We start from the raw sequence: 20,171 nt of genomic DNA on the forward strand, positions 1-20,171 counted from the left end.
CCTACCCCCCCCCAGGGCCTGTAAGCATATTGAAGAAGGCAGGATTTAGTGCTCCAATGTTGAATAGCAAGGCCTTTTAGCATGATAATGAGATAAGGCCAAAGCAGAACTTCAAAGCTCGAGTAGGAGCCACACCAGCATGGGGCAGGAAGGTGCCTGGGGGACTCAATTAGAATGTACCTGTCAGCTAGACACAGAAATACACATCCATTGTCTCTCCCAGCCTCTCCGGCTCCATCCTAGGATCATGGATTATGAGCGCTCCTTTCGAGTTATAGACTCCTAAAAAATATCCGCGTGACCCTGAGGAAATCGCGCATCTGGCAGTGCAACTCCTGAGTTGGTGAGGGCTCTGGGACCTGAGATATAGAGATTGGCCCACCATAGCGACCCAGTGGGGCCATGTTTGCTCTCCACACGACAGGCAGAACCTCTCGTATCCTGATCCGATCATGCTGTAGAAAGTTACCCCCTTTCTTAGATATTGGGAATAAGTTCTGCAGGGAGATAGAGGGTGGAGATTATTAGCCCACCCTCTGACACAGGGGAAGGGACCCAGCATGCTTAAGAACAGCAGCACATGGCAGAGACACTCTCTCTCACAGAAGAACCAGACGATGATGATCAAGAAGGAACTGGGGACAGATCTGCCAAGGGGAGCAGCGGCCCACGCTTTGGGGTCTGTACGGCAACTAAGATTCTTGTACCTGTGGACTGCAGAGCTCCCGGCATCCACATGCAACCTACAACCTGGTAAATTGACCTCCAGCTTAATATCTCTAAGACTTGTACCCTTATTGTTATATTTTGCTCTGACTGCAAATCCACTGTAATGCCATTGTATAGCTTACTGTATATTTCTGTAATTATCTAGCGTGCCCTTAAGGCAATTAAACCATAAAATTAATCTTGGGCTGATGCTTTTACTCTGATTACGAATCTTAGAATACCCAGCGGGTAATAGGACATCCTCCCCGGCGGCCATTTGCTCTAGGTGCAGTTCCCTTACTGACCTGAGAGACAAAGGGGGCGCCGGAGAGCTGTGCCTGTGTAGTTATGTCACATTGGTGACCTGGGAGGAACTGGTCTTTCCTCCACAGAAGAATGTTGTTTTTATCTTTGCTTTATTACAGGAGATTAGGGATTCTGTGGAATTAGGCGTTATACTCACCTAACTGTGTTTGTTATTTTTAAATATAAAAGAAAAGTGTGTTTTATTCAAAATAGACAACTTTATTTTGGCTGTGTGTTTATTTACCATGTAACTATAGGATTAGTAATGGATGGGTGGCTTATAGACACCTCTCCATTACTAAGCCATTGGCTTGATGTCACCTGACAATACAAAGGTGACATCAACCCCACAAATATGAACCCCACTTGTCACCATTACAGGGCAAGTGGGAAGAGCAGGGCAAAGTGCCAGAACTGGCATATCTAATAGATGCGCCTTTTCTGGGCGGCTGTGGGCTGCTATTTTTAGGCTGGGGGGGGTTCAATATCCATGGCCCCTTACCAGCCTGAGAATACTAGCCCCCAGCTGTCTCCTTTAGCAAGGCTGGTTGTCAAAAATGGGGGTTAAGCCCATACCATTTTTTTTTCATTTAAATAATTAAAAAAACAGTGTGGGGACCCCTCTATTCTTGATAAACAGCTTTGCTAACATTGACAGTTGAGGGTTGCAGCCCCTATCTGTGAGATTTGCCTGGCTGGTTATCAATAATACGGGGGAACACACACAGGTTTTTGTTTTTTTTATTATTTATTTACAGCGCAGGAGCCAGCTGATGAATACACCCATTAGCGACAGCAGGCGTCGGCTGATGGGCGCTGTAGTCCCATCAACTGACACCAGTGACCAGAGGTAAACTTCATACCTCCGATCACAACTGAGCACTCGCGCTGTCTTTAGACAGCAAGGGAAATGTGGCTCTCTGACCAGAGAGGATGGTTTTACCGTCGATCAGAAACGGTGTTTGCCGCGCTGTCACGCACATGACAGTGTGGCAAACACTGTATTGTCGGGCCCCCCATTCAAGTGAATAAGGTTCGGGTCCGCTGCTCAGTGTTTCTGCTGGACTACAGACTATATGGTCACATCATGCAGCTATGCAACCTGTCATCTAGAGGTAGCAGAGCTGACGGTGAGGTCACATCCTGCTGTCCTCGTCTATTCTGCAGCAAATACGCTGCAAAAAAAGTCAACCTGCATATCTGCAGCGTTTTTTTCACGTCAATGGGTGAAAAACACTGAAAAACGCTAAAAGTGTCTATGTCAAAAAATGCTGCAAAGTACAAAATCCTGATGACAAAAAAAAAAAATAAAACAGTATGTGCATGAGATTTCTGAAATATCATAGGCTTTGCTGGTACTGTAGAAAGCAGATGAAAATTTAAAAAAACACAGCAGGAAAAGTGATTTTGTAAATCCATAGAACACCACTGCATATAAAAAACTAGGCATACGCTTAAAAACCTCTCAGAAGTAGGTAAGGGCTAGGTGTCTATCATCTTGACAGGAACTGCATAATTTGCGGAAAATTTGCAGTGAAAATCAAAGCAGTTGATTGCCCAGCTTCATTTCCCAGCAGATTTTGTCTGTTATCTGCTGCAGGCTTCCAAAGCTGCAAAAAGAAGTGACCTGTCCATTCTACTGGCAGTTTCCGTTCATTATTAATACATAGCATAAAAAGGGAAAAAAACAACAACAAAAACAAAACCGATGACTGTAAGGTCGCCACAAAGATGTCAAGAAAGTCACTTCAGAAAAAACACCACCAACATTTTCCCGAAGAGTCTTTAAAAGATGTCGTTTGCACATACCCCATGTGTAAACTACATGCTGCAGATTTTTTTTTAGAAGAAATTTTTAAAAAATATTTTTATCCATTCGGATAGAGTTGTTTCAGGCTAATGAGGCAGCCGCAGAAATTTGCAGCACGTTCATTCACCCAACGGTATTGCTCACAAAGTTTTATTTTTTCATGCATTTTGAAGTCAATCAGCTTCAAAATCCTCATCAAAAACCTAAGGGGAAATGATAAAGATACAGAATTGCTGCAGATTTTATCTGCAGATTTGTGCAGGTAAAATATGCAATGGGTTATATCAGCAGGCAAATGAATTAGATTTTACAAATTTCTTCCACATGCTATAGACTTTTGCATGAAAATATGAATATACAGTATTGCAAATTATTAAAGGGATTGTTCACTTGTGGCAACTAAATTGCCCCACATAGTAAAAAAAAAACAAAAAACCAAACAACATACTTACCTCCCAGACCAAACGCCTCTCCTGTGATTCCAGCGCTGTGATTTCCACGTGACCTATGCAGTCAATGAACGGGTGCAGATTGGCTGCAGTGCTCACGTTCAGGGAGATGGAATAATTCCATCTGACAGAAGTATGAAGGCTGCAGCGGTCATGTGACATAAAAACTGGAGCATCGACATCGCAGGATCGGTGCCGCTCTGGGAGGTAACTTGCTTTATGTTAAAAGGGGAATTTAAGAAGGTTGTCCCCAGTAGAGGACAACCCTTTTAATTCTCATCATGCTGAGAATCATTGTCCCTTATGTTCTCTACAGATTTCATCTCTTTCAAAAAAAGGTCAAGTCTGCATATAACACACAGATTTTGCTGAGGAGCATCCTTAAATTTGGAAGATTCCATCCTCTTTAGGCCCACCCTGGGCATGCACATTTGAACTTGCCTCCTTATTTCGATGTAGAAACGGTAATAAGTAGGTGGCGCCTTATCTTCTGTGTGAACCAAAGATGAAATCCAACATGCCCAATCCACCATCTTAGGCCGCTTTCACACTTCAGGCTTTCGGTATCCGGCATGGGGCGGCAAAAAAACGGACTACCGGATCCGGCCGCATACGCAGACACCGGATCCTTCTTTCTGCCGGATATATTCCTGGCAGAGAAGGTTTCCGGGCATGCGCAGTGCGAAAAACCGGTCCGGCGTTGGGAAAAAACGTTGCATGCAACGTTTTTTCCAGACGCCGGACCGGCTATTTTCTCCGGATCCGGAAAAAAACGGACGTGCCGCATTGCCATCCGGCGCAATGCGGCAGCAATGAAACAGCATGGGGAAAAAGCCGGATCTGGTCTTAACAGGCGCCGGATCCGGCAGTCCGGTTCTTCGCCGCACCATGCCGGATACCAAAAGCCTGAAGTGTGAAAGATAGGTGATCCAGCCAAAATCTGGGGGGTGTTCAGCTGACTTACGTGTTTGGCCACGTAAAAGTAGCCTAAAAAGTCCATTATAAAACAAAAACAATACAGACTATTAAAACTTACACTCACAGAACACTGTGTAGTGATCGCTGATATTTTATGCATTCTGGATAAGTGGGTTTAGGAAAAGCCAAGACTAAGGGCCATATTGGCCTGAAACGTGCAACAAGGTGAAATTCTGTTTGGGGTGTGTTGTCAATGATACATATTTTTATAAGAAAATACAGTTTGAAATTACTTTTATTGCATATTGGATGCTGGCTTATCTACTGTGACTGAACCTTGCCATATATAGCTCTTAAACAAGAAGAAGAGCAGACACCCATAGTTGCTTCTTTTTTTTTTTCCATTCAGTGGGATCTGTGCTTTCGGAGCAGACTTTAACACTGGTCTTCTTTCCTCATAAAAAAAAATCAAAAAAAAAAAAAAATCAATTTTCGGTCCATTAACTGTTATGATCATTTTTCAAAGTGATCACAATAATTGGCCAATATGGATTATTGATAAACAGTCAAGTACTGTTCACATGGACCCATAACATGGCACCGATGGCCTGCTGTGGACCCATCCTGCACCTACATGCTCCTCTGACAAGTCACCGTGAATTCAATTCATAGGTTCCATGAGGAAAAAAAAAGGCATATTCCTACACATGACACATTACCGAGCTGTTCCCTCCAAGCATTATGGAAGCCCCATGCGGCGACACAGTTAATGAAAAGGCAGCTAGGATTATGTGCTCTGAATGTGAGGTTTCATTAATCCCAACTGAAAACAAAAGCAGGTTCAGAGTGCTCTCGCCTAGATTAGAGAGAGGCCATCAGCAGATTTCTCCCTACAAAGTCAATAACCATGTAGTCCACTTAACATGTGAAAACACACCTTCAAGGTCTCTGATTAAAATGTCATTGTGGTACATCAATCGGTATGCAAATCAGGTCCCAAGTGCCCATTGGGCTGCCCTATGCCAGACAAGTGCCCTTGCTGTGGTCACAGGAATCCATCCACCGTACCTGCACGGTAATTTGAGGAGTGCCATGCCCACAGTTGAGAGCTTATGCCTTTGGTGGATTTTAGTGCCAGCATAAGGATATCAGACAGTGATGATGCCAATCATGATAATGTAAAAGGTGGCACGTGAGGTTTCATGTTGACAAACTCCTTTTAATAATCAAAATCATCGATATAGAATAGGCTGAAAGTGAAAATGATAATGAAAACCATAACTGGCAGAAATTGATTGCCCCAATGATGAAATCTACTGGAAAACTACCTAAAATGCTATTAAGGTTAGGTTCAAACAATCATGTAAAAAAAAAAATTTGTAAAAAAAACCTGTCGATTTTTCATCCGCATGTCATTTGATTTTTTTTTTTTTTTTTTTTTAAATAAATCATCAATAAATAAAACGTACAAGCTCAAAAACTGTATCACAGAGTAATGATGGCAGTGAAGCCATGAAAATCCCATTACGATTTTTGTTGTGCATCCATAGATTTGAATAAGGGAGTCTCATCCGAAATACAGTTTTACTGAATCACAGTGATCCTAGCTCTGTCCGTGTCAGGTCAGCACCCACAAAAATAGGGTCAAGGGAATGTATCCTAATAATTACTGAAAATGCGACATCTGTGCGATAGGCAACACTTTAAGACACAAGACCGGAAAGTCTCATCTATAAATTCTTGGAGCTGTCTACAAACTGTCTGCTCTCCCACAATTATCCCGATAATAATGGACAAGGAGTACAATCGTGGGGCTGGATTTGCATTTCCAGATTTTGTCCCCAGGTAAATAAGACCTAGATACACCTAGTAAACGTAAAACGTGTTTACATCCTGCAGACAAGAGGAGAATTAGGAGGGTCAGTACTAAATCTCCACGTCGTTGCGACACACCCAGATCCGCCCTGTCTTTGACAGATGCCAGGGCAGTTCAGCACCCCCACCCCCTACAGATACAGATGACTGAGACAAACACTTGCTGGAACCACACCTTTCTGCTGAAATCTCCAATTACAGCCAGTAGAGTTTATGGTGCGCTCAGTAACCTGAATATTCATCTTCGTGACACATCACAAGCCTTTGTGTGTATTTCAGAAAGAGCTGAATTTCTAGGGAGCAGCGTCATCTACACACAGAAGACCTAACCTGGTGACCATAACATGTCTACTGTATATTGAGGCCTACACCCCTGCATTGTAAATTTTGACAACTGGAAATCATTGCCATTATAGTTCATATCTTGAAATATGTGTCTTTTATTCAAAAATATATCTAAGGTGATTTCTCTAAGCCATTGTTCCCCAACTCCAGTCCTCAAGAGCCACCAATGGTTCAGGTCTTCAGGATTTCCTTAGTATGGCCTAGGTGATAATTGCAGTACCTGCACAGGCAATAATTCCATAACCTGAGCAATACTAGGGAAATCCTGAAAACATGACCTGTTGGTGGGCTCTTGAGGACTGGAGTTGGGGAACACTGCGACTAACCAGCGCCAAATGGTTCATTCTATGAGTAGGTCCGTTTAGTCCAATCTCAACAGGCACCTACATACAAGGCACAAAATTAGTGATCCATGTCACAAGGATCCCAAATACAACACTGTGCACGAGCTATGAGGTTAAGCTGCTCAAAGAGAAAAAAGCCCCCATACTCATTAAACTGTCGGCCAAACCAGACGTTACTGACGGATCTGGCTAAGAGTCTTAAGCCCCCGTTACACACTGCGATATCACTAGCAATATCGCTGTAAAGTCACCGATTTTGTGATGTAGCAGCGATATTGCTAGCGATATCGCTACATGTGATACTTACCTCTGACCGGCTCCCCCGCTGCTCATCGCTGATCGCGCGAGAACGTCCTGGATCATTTCTCGTCCGGCGCTTCCTGTGGCGCCGACGAGCGACGCGTGGACGCGGGCGGGAGGACGTCAGGATCGCCGCGTCTGACAGGTAAGTAGCGACCCCCGACCCCTGCTATGTCGCTGGTGAGATCTGCCTGTGTGGCAGCTCACTAGCGACCACCTAGCGATGCACCAGCGATCCATATCGTTGTCGGGATCACTAGTGCATCGCTAAGTGTAACGGTACCCTTAGTCTTTGAGGACCAAGGGACATAATTATTCCCAATGTGATTGAATAATCTTACAGTCCTTGTGTATGGAGGCTGCAAACAGATGATTGTCGGAGACGTTAAAGATTTGGCATTTCCAATATTGGACTACCGATCTTTTTGTTCTCTAAAAAATAAGTTGCCGCTAGAGATGTCTGTCAGATGCAATCATAGAGAACACAGGAGAGCTTGGCAGAATAAGTGTCCCCATGTATGGTCGAGTCGATAGAGATAGCTGGTGGCTGACAATTATCTATGAGGGCTACAAAGGTCATTTTACAAGACCAAGAGAAAAAGCAAGAAGCTGTCAACACTCCGTGTTCCGATGTGGTGCTCATAGAGGAAGTATAAACGGATAGGCAAAGAATCCCGGCACTCACGTATTGAGTAGACATTTTGTTGCAATCAAAGCAAATCCATAGACATTTCAGCCCATCCTGGGTTTTTATCGAGAATAATAATAGTAATTGATAAAATCCCGGGATGGGCTGAAACGTCTATGGATTAACGTCAATACGTGAGTGCCGGGATTCTTTGCCTTTCCATTTTACAAGACCAATCTTCTGCCCATATAGAAGACCAGTCAACAATATAACAAGACAACTGAACTAATTTAAAGTCCTTTTTAACAGACAAATGTCTGGAACATTATGGGTTTCCAAATTGTCAGTAGCACACACACTGTCTACACAAGGATTTGCTGCCTACTATGTTGATCTTTTAGGTGACAAAGATGCAATCAGCTGACGAGCTGGCGTGTGACCATCATCTGCCGATTGCTGCCTTTTCGCATAAACCAATGATTGGGAATGAGCATTTTCACAAACATGGGTTCAGTCCATTATCTGCCCGCATAAACTTGGGCACACAGATTACAGTGACATAATCCCAATGGTCATTTTAAGAAATTATATGGGTGAGATTAATACAGATTTAGCAAGATCCCTTTTGGGGAAACATTGAAGGTATAATCAGGTTAGCTCACGTCGGTATTGGGAGACGATCGGTGCCTGTGACGTCGTTGGACATTGGCTTGTATCATGCTCCTGTCCTGTTAATAGGAAATGTGTGATTGTGCAAGTAACTGTTTATGGCCTTATTTTTTTTTTTATTTCACTTGCTTGTATAAGTAAATACCAATTCTAAAATGGTCATAAAAGATAAATCATTTAAGATCATTGATAAAAAAATGGTTTGCTATGGACAGCGGCCATAATTCGCTTGTCCTACACTGACAAGTGTGGCTCAAAATGACCCTCCCTTACTAATAAACAGCATATGGCCACTGACTGTACTGTGAGTAATCGGTGAATTATTAGTCGGGTGACAGATTGATAACCGATTTGTAGTCCAACTCTACTTCCAACAATAGTACACTACAATTTGCAGCAAAAATTAGGAAACATACCCCAAACAGCCCATTTCCTTAGAAATTACTTAATAAAGAGTAATTCTAGCCTAGAATTTTCATTTTCCGACAGCTATAAATTCCATAACTTTACAAATTTAAAGGGAATTTGTCAAAGGTTTTTGGGATTGTGGGGGCAGAAACCCTGATTCCAGCAATTTATCACGTACTGAGCTGCTTGCTGCAGTTTTGATAAAATCACTTTTGTCTGCTGCATGTCTACCAGTTCTAGTTCTTTGAATGCTAAATTCAGTATAACCCCACCCATAACACTGATTGGCAGCTTTCTGTATGCACTGTCCATTGGAAGAAAGCTGCCAATCAGTGGTGGGGCGGGGTTATACAGGGCTCATGAACATGGAGGACTACGTGGCAGCATATTTAATAATGCTCTACGTGATAAAATTATTGTTTTATCAGCAGGAGATTATCACAATTATAGCAAGAATCTCGCTAAGTGACACATCACTGGAATCAAGGTCTGGGTCTACAACATGCTGCTCTGAGATTAGGTGGCAAAAACTGATACAGATTCCCTTTAAATAAGATCTTTCATCGAATTTCACCATGTTCAACACATGTGGCTGCAGAGCTGAATAAAACTGCTTTCTGGTCTCCAGCTCTGTTTTGCTCCTCTACTGAATGATGACACCACAATTGTGACCAGCTGGCTAACTTTATACTCTATGCGTGAGCCGGAAGTATCTTTTTCAAAGAAAGCATATGGAGCCTTAGGCCGGGATCACACACAGCGAGATATGGCCGAGTCTCGCAGGTTAAAACCAAGCTCTGGCGCCGGCACTCTGGAGCGGAGAGTGCAGCCGCACAGCAATACATGGAGCTGCACTCATGTATTGCTGTGCGTCTGCACTACCATTCTCAAGTAACTTGTACTTGCTTTGCAGTGAGATCAGGCTGTCATTACATGTCATATAGGAGCAGTATGGTTTGGGCTCCTCCTGCGAGATTTAATGACAGCCTGCTACAATCTCACTGCAGAGCGATTACAAGTTGCTGTGAACACAATTACCAGCACATCTCTGATTAGGCAGTGTGGGGGAAGGGGCAGTTCATTTGAGGTGACATACTATGAGAGGAAGAGAGCATATTATAGAAGTGGTTGAAATATGACACAGCTAAACTCAGCTGTGCTTCCCCTCACAGGGACCTTTTCTGAAAGGTTTTATTCATCTGTGCCTCCTAATCATGCATAAGCTTAGGGTCCCGTTACATTTAGCGATGCACCAGCGATCCCGACAACGATACGACCCGGTCAGGATCACTGGTGCATCGCTAAATGGTCGCTAGTGAGCTGCCAAACAGGCAGATCTCACCAGCGATGCAGCAACGATCCAGCGATGATCGGCGGTCGCTCTTACCTGTCACACCGCAGCGATGACGACAACTTCCACCTGCGTCCATGCGTCGCTAGTCGGCGCCAGCGGGACGCAAATGAGGAGAAAATGGCCCAGGACATTCGAGCGCGATCAGCGATATCCAGCGGGGGGGCGGTCGGAGGTAAGTGTCACATGTAGCAAGATCGCTAGCGATATCGCTGTTGCGTCACAAAATCGGTGACGCTTTAGCGATATCGCTATGTGTAAAAGGCCCTTTAGACCAAGCGATCAATGTTGTATCCTTATGTACACTGAGAACCCCAAGTTACTGTGGGGTTGTATTCTTAAGGCCCCGTCACACTAAGCGACTTACCAGCGATCCCGACACCGATATCAAGGTGTCAGGATCGCTAGTAAGTCGCTATGGGATCGCTGGTGAGCTGTCACACAGACAGCTTCACCAGCGATCAGCACAGCGATGCCGAGCGCCCGGCATCGCTTGCCATCGCTGTAAAAATAGAATCAAAATAAAAAATATAGTTATTCTCACCTTCCGACATCCCGTTCAGCCATCCTTCCTCTCTCCATGCTCCGGTCCCAGTGATCCTTTGCACGAATGACCACGAGATGTCACAGTCTCGAGGGATAACAAAGTCTCGCGGTCATTCGTGCAAAGGATCACTGGGACCGGAGCGTGGAGAGAGGCCGGAAGACTGCGCGGGACATCGGAAGGTGAGAATAACTATATTTTTTATTTTTTTTATTATTTTTTACACCCGATCGCTGGTCTCCCGCCTGTCACACGCAGCGATGCGTGGTGGCCAGCGGGAGACCAGCGACCAAAGAAATGTCCAGAGATTTCTTCCAGCGATCAGCGATACCGGCAGGGGGGCCGCTCGCTGATCGCTGTCACACACAGCAATCTCGCTGGTGAGATCGCTGTTACGTCACAAAAGTTGTGACTCAGCAGCGATCTCGCTACCGAGATCGCTTAGTGAGACGGGGCCTTTAGTCTTCTGTATTGCTGCCTACTTATGATTAGTCAGCATCAAACGGGGGAGAAGTACACCTTTGAAAACTGACTGATAGCATCCACTTGCACTTAACAAAAATTAACTCATTGGGTACTATCACTTTGATTGTTAATATCTCTGCAATAGAGAGGCAAAATAAAAAAAAAAACAGTTTTATTGCGCTCTGCAGCCACTATTACATCTTGTGCCTAGTTCAACGTGAAAAAAATTGGTGAAATGTTGTCTTTATAGAACAACAAGGATACTAGCTGCAAGCATCACAAGAGAGAGAGCATGTGAGCTCACTGCAAACTGTCTATTGAGACCAATGTATGCAGCGGTACACAGCTTCTAAGCTCCCTCCAGTGGTGACTGCATAAGTGGTATGGCCTCATTTAAATCACTCTATGCAGGGGAACTGGAGCTTTGTTTCAGAAAAATTGAGTGATTCAGCCCACAAAAATATAGAGATTTATGAATATATTAACTCTGCAGCTCCAGCAGTCTCAGTGGGTCCTTCAGCAGTGACGTCACATCAATTATTCATGTGTCCACTGTAGCCAATCACTGATGCTTGCATGGTCGGCAGAGCAGGGTCCTTAGCCACAGGGGTCATAAGAATGATGGAAGCAAGAAGGTGTCATTGCTGCAGAACTGGCCAAGACCATCAGAGCGGTGGCACTTTTGTTCTCCACTCTTGCGGCTTCGGCGCAGGCGCACTCTGCTCTGCCCTGTTGAGGGCAGAGTAAAGTACTGCAGTGCGCAGGCGCCGGACCCCTCTGACCTTTCCCGGCGCCTGCTCTCTGCAGTACTCTGCCCTCAACAGGGCAGAGCAGAGTGCGCCTGCGCAGGAGCCACGATGGGAAGCAAAGAAGAGGACGTCACCGTTACAAGATGGGAGGCGCTGGACCGGACCGCGACACCCATCGGACCAAAACCGGACCCGGACCGCCCCTGGGTGTGCATGATATAATTCATTTTTCTTATCTTTCATGTTACATCCGGGGCTTATCTACAGCATTACAGAATGCTTTAGATAAGCCCCTGATGGCGGTGCCGGGGCAGCTCATAGTCGAAAAATGGGGTGACAGATTCCCTTTAAAGTACAGCAGGTGGATTTTTTTGGTCTAACTTCAGCTGATCATAGCTACATGTAAACAAATAAGTAAGTGCCTTTAGCAAATATAATCCACCCGCTGAAGGCGAGTAATATCCGGATGGATTGCACACATACAGCACGGGTATGGGTAATGTACATATTCCTAGATCAGCTCTATATGTCTTTTTCCCAAACAGTGGGAATCAGATATATAGAGGTGGAAATTAAAAAACAAAAATATATGACATTTTGAAAGCAAGGTCACATGTCCTAATATTTTGACAGTGGGACAGACTGACTCAATCTGCATCGTGTGCACTCTCTTTTCTCACAGCATCACCCATGGGTAGTGGGTAAGCACAAACAGTTAACTAGAAATCCAATTTCCCGCCAAGGCTCTGCAGCCATGCATTCTGGAGACAGCCATTGAGGCGAAAGGTCAATTATTAAATTACTACCTGATCTAAATGTGCACCAATCTCATCTGTGCCACATGCCATACTGGATACACAATGTAGTGGGTAGAGCGCGGCACAATATAATCCCATTCATCGCATATAGCAGGTCCTGCCAGCTTTACATTGTTATGTATTCACTATTTTGCAAATTCTTGTTTTCCTCATGTAGATGAACTGATAATATTTGCTTCAATGGTCATTTAGAAGCTGCAGTTATGTAGCGGTGCCATCAGTAGGATCAGATGTGCTGTCAGCAGTGCACCATTATTAGATCACATGAGCCATCAGTATATCACATGTGCCACCATTATTAGATCACATGAGCCATCAGTATATCACATGTGCCACCATAATCAGATCAGATGTGCCACTACTAGATCACATGTGCCACCATAATCAGATGTGCCACTACTAGTTCACATGTGCCACCATAATCAGATGTGCCACTACTAGATCACATGTGCCACCATAATCAGATGTGCCACTACTAGATCACATGTGCCACCATAATCAGATGTGCCACTACTAGATCACATGTGCCACCATAAACAGATCAGATGTGCCACTACTAGATCACATGTGCCACCATAAACAGATCAGATGTGCCACTACTAGATCACATGTGCCACCATAAACAGATCAGATGTGTCACTACTAGATCACATGTCTTATCATAATCAGATGTGCCATCAGTATATCACATGTGCCACTATAATCAGATGTGCCACTACTAGATCACATGTGCCACCATAAACAGATCAGATGTGCCACTACTAGATCACATGTGCCACCATAAACAGATCAGATGTGCCATCAGTATATCACATGTGCCACCATAATCAGATCAGATGTGTCACTACTAGATCACATGTGCCACCATAATCAGATGTGCCACTACTAGATCACATGTGCCACCATAATCAGATGTGCCACTACTAGATCAGATGTGCCACTACTAGATCACATGTGCCACTACTAGATCACATGTGCCACCATAAACAGATCAGATGTGCCACTACTAGATCACATGTGCCACCATAAACAGATCAGATGTGTCACTACTAGATCACATGTCTTATCATAATCAGATGTGCCATCAGTATATCACATGTGCCACTATAATCAGATGTGCCACTACTAGATCACATGTGCCACCATAAACAGATCAGATGTGCCACTACTAGATCACATGTGCCACCATAAACAGATCAGATGTGTCACTACTAGATCACATGTCTTATCATAATCAGATGTGCCATCAGTATATCACATGTGCCACTATAATCAGATGTGCCACTACTAGATCACATGTGCCACCATAATCAGATCAGATGTGTCACTACTAGATCACATGTCTCATCATAATCAGATGTGCCATCAGTATATCACATGTGCCACCATAATCAGATGTGCCACTACTAGATCACATGTCTCATCATAATCAGATGTGCCATCAGTATATCACATGTGCCACCATAATCAGATGTGTCACTACTAGATCACATGTCTCATCATAATCAGATGTGCCATCAGTATATCACATGTGCCACCATAATCAGATGTGCCACTACTAGATCACATGTCTCATCATAATCAGATGTGCCATCAGTATATCACATGTGCCACCATAATCAGATGTGCCACTACTAGATCACATGTCTCATCATAATCAGATGTGCCATCAGTATATCACATGTGCCACCATAATCAGATGTGCCACTACTAGATCACATGTCTCATCATAATCAGATGTGCCATCAGTATATCACATGTGCCACCATAATCAGATGTGCCACTACTAGATCACATGTCTCATCATAATCAGATGTGCCATCAGTATATCACATGTGCCACCATAATCAGATGTGCCACTACTAGATCACATGTCTCATCATAATCAGATGTGCCATCAGTATATCACATGTGCCACCATAATCAGATGTGCCACTACTAGATCACATGTCTCATCATAATCAGATGTGCCATCAGTATATCACATGTGCCACCATAATCAGATGTGCCACTACTAGATCACATGGTGCCATCAGTATATCACATGTGCCACCATAATCACATGTCTCATCATAATCAGATGTGCCATCAGTATATCACATGTGCCACCATAATCAGATGTGCCATCAGTATATCACATGTGCCACCATAATCAGATGTGCCACCATAATCAGATGTGCCACCATAATCAGATGTGCCACCATAATCAGATGTGCCATCAGTATATCACATGTGCCACCATAATCAGATGTGCCACTACTAGATCACATGTCTCATCATAATCAGATGTGCCATCAGTATATCACATGTGCCACCATAATCAGATGTGCCACTACTAGATCACATGTCTCATCATAATCAGATGTGCCATCAGTATATCACATGTGCCACCATAATCAGATGTGCCACTACTAGATCACATGTCTCATCATAATCAGATGTGCCATCAGTATATCACATGTGCCACCATAATCAGATGTGCCACTACTAGATCACGTCTCATCATAAACAGATCACATGTGCCATCAGTAGATCCTGCATATATACGTGTGTAATACATGGCACACATACAAGCCTCTACATTCACATACAGTGCGTGTATTAGGAGCCAGCAGCCCAGATTATGACATGATGGCCAGACTACTGACCCCACGATGACATGTATCGCACGAGCACAGGTGACAGCCCCCTACTGCCCGCGTACAGGAGCGGCGCCCAGGTGTACACACCCGTACTTGCCCTCACCTTCTGCCTGCGGGTTCATCAGGACGGAGTAACTGGGGAACTCTGGACAAGCCTTCGGTTCTTCTTGCATTTGCTGATTCTCCGCCATGACTAAGCTGACGTCATCCAGGAGAAACGGCCCCTCCCCTCCCAGAGCTCCCGAACAGGACAGGTGAGTTCTACGTAGGTAAATTCCTGCGGTCAGTCGCCATCTGCTGGCTAAGAGCGGTACTGCAAGAGGCGAGAGTTGTGGGAGGAGCCACAGGTTGCTGTTTAAGACTTGAGTACTGGGGGATAATGATGTGTCGTCCTGTGGAGAGCCGGGAGAATCGAGACCCCGCAGCCTGCCACCAATGTTACTGCTTCCCATACCACTAGCAACAGAAAGCTCAGCAATAGTGCAGTAATTACCTCCAATTTAGTGACAGCCGTACAAAGTGCTAGGCACAGCTTGCTCCTCCCCAGCACACTTCGTCAGTGTTCACACTGGTTTCTCAAGCAGTCTAAATGCCCAAAACACCTTAGGTTTTTTATCCTGAAGCATTTGGCTGTGTGCACACGCTGCGGATTAGGTGCAGATTCATCCGCGCGGATTTTGTAAAATCCGCAGGTCAAAATACCTGCGGATTGCTCTGCGTTTTACCTGCGGATTGCTCTGCGGTTTTACCTGCGGATTGCTCTGCGTTTTACCTGCGGATTGCTCTGCGGTTTTACCTGCGGATTGCTCTGCGGTTTTACCTGCGGATTGCTCTGCGGTTTTACCTGCGGATTGCTCTGCGGTTTTACCTGCGGATTGCTCTGCGGTTTTACCTGCGGATTGCTCTGCGTTTTACCTGCGGATTGCTCTGCGGTTTTACCTGCGGATTGCTCTGCGTTTTACCTGCGGATTGCTCTGCGGTTTTACCTGCGGATTGCTCTGCGGTTTTACCTGCGGATTGCTCTGCGGTTTTACCTGCGGATTGCTCTGCGGTTTTACCTGCGGATTGCTCTGCGGTTTTACCTGCGGATTGCTCTGCGGTTTTACCTGCGGATTGCTCTGCGGTTTTACCTGCGGATTGCTCTGCGGTTTTACCTGCGGATTGCTCTGCGTTTTACCTGCGGATTGCTCTGCGGTTTTACCTGCGGATTGCTCTGCGGTTTTACCTGCGGATTGCTCTGCGGTTTTACCTGCGGATTGCTCTGCGGTTTTACCTGCGGATTGCTCTGCGGTTTTACCTGCGGTTTTACCTGCAGATTACCCTGCGGTTTTTTATCTCCTCAATAGAGGAGATGGCAAACCGCAGCAGAATCCGCAGAAAGAATTGACATGTCAATTCTTTCTGCGGATTGAAAACCGCAGATAATCCGCGCGGAAAATTCCGCACCGTCTGCACTGCGGTTTTTGATTCCCATAGGGAATCATGGTACTGTACACCGCAGCAAAAACTGCTGCGGGTCCACACAGCCTAAAACTATGTGTGCACATTGAGTATTTGCTTGCAGAGATTTCTGCAAGGCTTCTGGTGCGTTTTTGTACAGCAATGAAGACTTTTTTTTTAGCTAAATAAAGTTATTTTAAAAAATGTTTTGTGATGTAATTTCTTTGTTTTAACACCTTTTTCACTTTGATGCAGTAACATAGTAACATAGTTTTGAAGGCTGAAGGAAGACCTTATGTCCGTCTAGTTCCATACCTCCCACCTTTTGAAGAAGGCAAAGAGGGACAAAGGCTGCGGCGCGCTACGCAGCAAATTTTAGGCCGTGCCCCTAGCCACACCTATTTTAGTAGTCACGCCCATATCCACGCCCCAACCGCACCCATTTAGCACTGCTGATCACACTGTTTCATAAACAATAATTATAAACAGAAAAAAAAATGGAGCGCTGTATGGAGCGCGGCCGATTCTCTGTCCTCCTGCGGAGTCCCGAACGATTACCTCCTCCTGAGGTGACATGCTATAAGCTGACCGCCGGAAATGAGGTCTGCAGTCATTTCCAGCGGTCAGCTTACAGCACGTCACTTCCGGTGGAACGTGATGTGCGGCGCAGAGCACAGTCAGTGGCGTAGCAACTGTTTGTGGCGCCCGGGGCGGTCGAAAAATTTGCCACCCCTTTGGTCGTTGATAATCCGGAAGCATCCGAAGAGCCCACACTACACTCAAAGATCTAATTTTTAGTCTGCTACTAACTCTGCTGTTATTATTTCTAAACTTCTAGACTTTCATCTTCTTGCAGTTCTCTCTCTATATATGTATGTATTAGCTTGATGACCCTACTGAACCTCCACCACTGCCCTGCCGAGAGCCGCACCATAAAACAGTGTAAGGAGACTCACGTGTCCTCCCCCTGCACAAACCCACAGTACACCCCCTACAGAGCAGTCATGTTCTCCCCTTGCACAGCCCCTCCATGTCCTCCCCTGCACAGCCCCCATGTCCCCCCAGCACAGTCCCCCCATGTCCCTCCTACAGAGCCCCCATGTTCTCCTATACACAGCCCCCCGTGTCCTCCCCTGCACAGCCCCCCATGTCCTCCCCTGCATAGCCCCCCATGTCCTCCCCCTACAGAGCCCCCCTAAGTCCTCCCCTACAGAACTCCCCCATGTCCTCTCCCTACAGATCCCCAAATGTCCTCTCCCTACAGAGCCCCCCCATGTCCTCCCCTGCACAGCCTCCCCATGTCCTCTCCCTACAGAGCCCCCCATGTCCTCTCCCTTTAGAACCCTGTTGTGAGTTCATTTTCCCCTTCACCGTCGATGTCTGATGGACTCCCTCTTCTGGTGAAGGAAGGTAGTGGGGCTTGTGAGGAACTGAAATACTTTCCCAGCACAGATGACTAGTTACCTCAAGTTATGTTGTATTTACATGCAATGACCTTATCTGGTGGGGGAATATGTGCCTTTCTTTCTCTCGGCAGGGGGGCCACTTGGGTTCACACCACTGCAGACTGGCCGGAGACTTCACTGGCTGTGAATTCATTGTACATTGGTTAAGGGGTTGGGAGTAGAGTTGAGAGACTGGATGGGGGAGAGCAGTTGTGTCTGGGGATCTGAAGCGAAAAGAGCAGAGTTCAGGCCGCTCCTGGAACCCATGAATGGACTATCGAACTTGGAACTAAGTTCTCGGGCTTCGGTCGTGAGATCTATATTCCCCTAGGAATTATCCCATGGACTATTTTTACTGACTTGTTGCTGATCCCGTGGACTGGGGGCATTACATTGGGGTCATCTACCTGGACTTACTGAAATGCTTGTATGGATACAAATAAAACTTGTTGCATCGTTAACCTGCCTAGGTTATTACTAACACCCACAACTCTAGATCTTCACAGGGCTGATTACCAAACACCTGATCTGGTGGATGATGACTGGGTAACAGGAAATTCTGACTGGATATAAGGCAGCCGACGCCCTTCTGAGTCGCTGGTGATTTCTCCGCTGGATTCCTGGAGACCAGTCTGATTCCTACTTCTCAAAGATAAGTTTTTGCTGTGCTATTGAACTTATTAGTTTTGTTTACCTTGTTTTTTGGAGTTCAGCTATCCCCAGTCGGGGGTGTGCTGAGTTCCATTTTTGTCTCTGATCAGTTTGTCTCTTTGCTCTGTCTTCAGAATTTACCTGAGTGCTGATATAGTCTTTTTGAAGTCCTAGCGACTTCAGGGCCTGTTTTTCCTATCAGACGGTTGGGACATTTTTTGGTCGGGTTTTTTACGGATTGCAGACAGCAGCTTTTCTATCCTGTCCTTTTTAGTTAGCTTGGGCCCCATCATTTGCTCAACCTATCTTTCTATCTGTGTTAGTGTTTTCATCTTGCTTCACCGTCATTATATGTTGGGGGCTGCCTATTGCTTTGGGGCAGTTTAGATTTCCCCTTTCTTTCTTTAGGCCTATTTAGTTCTCCGGCTGTGATCGAGGAGTCTAGGGCATCGTAGGAACCCCCCACGGCTACTGTTAGTTGTTGTGGATAGGATCAGGGGTCTGCAATCCGATAGCTTCCAACCTCTCCGGTTTTCTGGACTTAGCTTGTATTTTTGTTTTTTCCTCCTTCGGTGACTCATTCATAACAGAACCCTTCATGTCCTCCCCTGCACAGCCCCCCACGTCCTCCCCCTACAGAACCCCTCCCATGTCCTCCCCTGCACAGCCCCCCAATTCCCAGTATCCCTCCTCCCGCCCTTACCTACCGGTTGCCGGCTCCGTTCAGCAGCGGCGTGCTCTCCCCGGCCTCCTCCAGCTGCTCCCGGCCGGACCACGACACCCTATTGGCCACATGCTCCGTGCTGTGCGGCCACTCTGCTCGCTGTTGGGCATGTGAGAGCCGGAGCTCCGGCAGATCCCACGGTCATGTGACTGCCAATCTACAGCGCTGCAGCGGGGTCATACCAGGAACGCGCGCCCGAGGCATGACGGGTAATGTAGTCATATAGTGTTACCTTAACAACACGGCTGCTGGGGCCTTTCCTAAAAGCAGCTGAGGAACTGTCATGCTGCCGCGCCGCCCCCACACACGTGCCGCCTGGGGCGGACCACCCCCCCCACGCTACGCCACTGAGCACAGTGCTGTATTTTGCGGGCATACACCGGCCACCGCGATTGCAGGATAGATAGCTTCCCGGCCAGGATGGCGGGATACGGCCCCGAAATCGGGACTGTCCCGCGGGAATCTGGAGGGTTGGGACCTATGTAGTTCTGCCTATTTTTAGTGCAGCTGTTCTGAATTGTTGATCCTGGGGAAGGCAAAAAACCCACAGAGTAGAAGCCAATTTTCTCCATAGGGAAAAAA

General features: G+C 45.8%; 1 protein-coding gene across 5 annotated transcripts in view; it reads right to left on the reverse strand.

Annotated features, from left to right (window-relative positions):
* MAP7 (microtubule associated protein 7) overlaps positions 1-15,588 on the reverse strand; it is a 198,533-nt gene extending 182,945 nt beyond the window's left edge. For 2 of the 5 annotated variants that reach the window (XM_073575877.1, XM_073575875.1), the window contains exon 1: positions 15,433-15,588. In XM_073575877.1, the coding sequence (XP_073431978.1) occupies positions 15,433-15,520 (88 nt within the window). In that variant the 5' untranslated portion in view covers positions 15,521-15,588. Of the gene's footprint in view, positions 1-4,484; positions 4,641-15,432 lie in introns of all 5 variants that reach the window. The other 3 variants (XM_073575878.1, XM_073575876.1, XM_073575882.1) reach the window with 2 other exon arrangements.
* Between the last annotated feature and the right edge of the window lie 4,583 nt (positions 15,589-20,171).

This window comes from Dendrobates tinctorius, unplaced genomic scaffold (assembly GCF_039654945.1).
Source record: "Dendrobates tinctorius isolate UK_male_01 unplaced genomic scaffold, ASM3965494v1 ptg000046l, whole genome shotgun sequence".
Taxonomy (NCBI): Eukaryota; Metazoa; Chordata; class Amphibia; order Anura; family Dendrobatidae; genus Dendrobates; species Dendrobates tinctorius.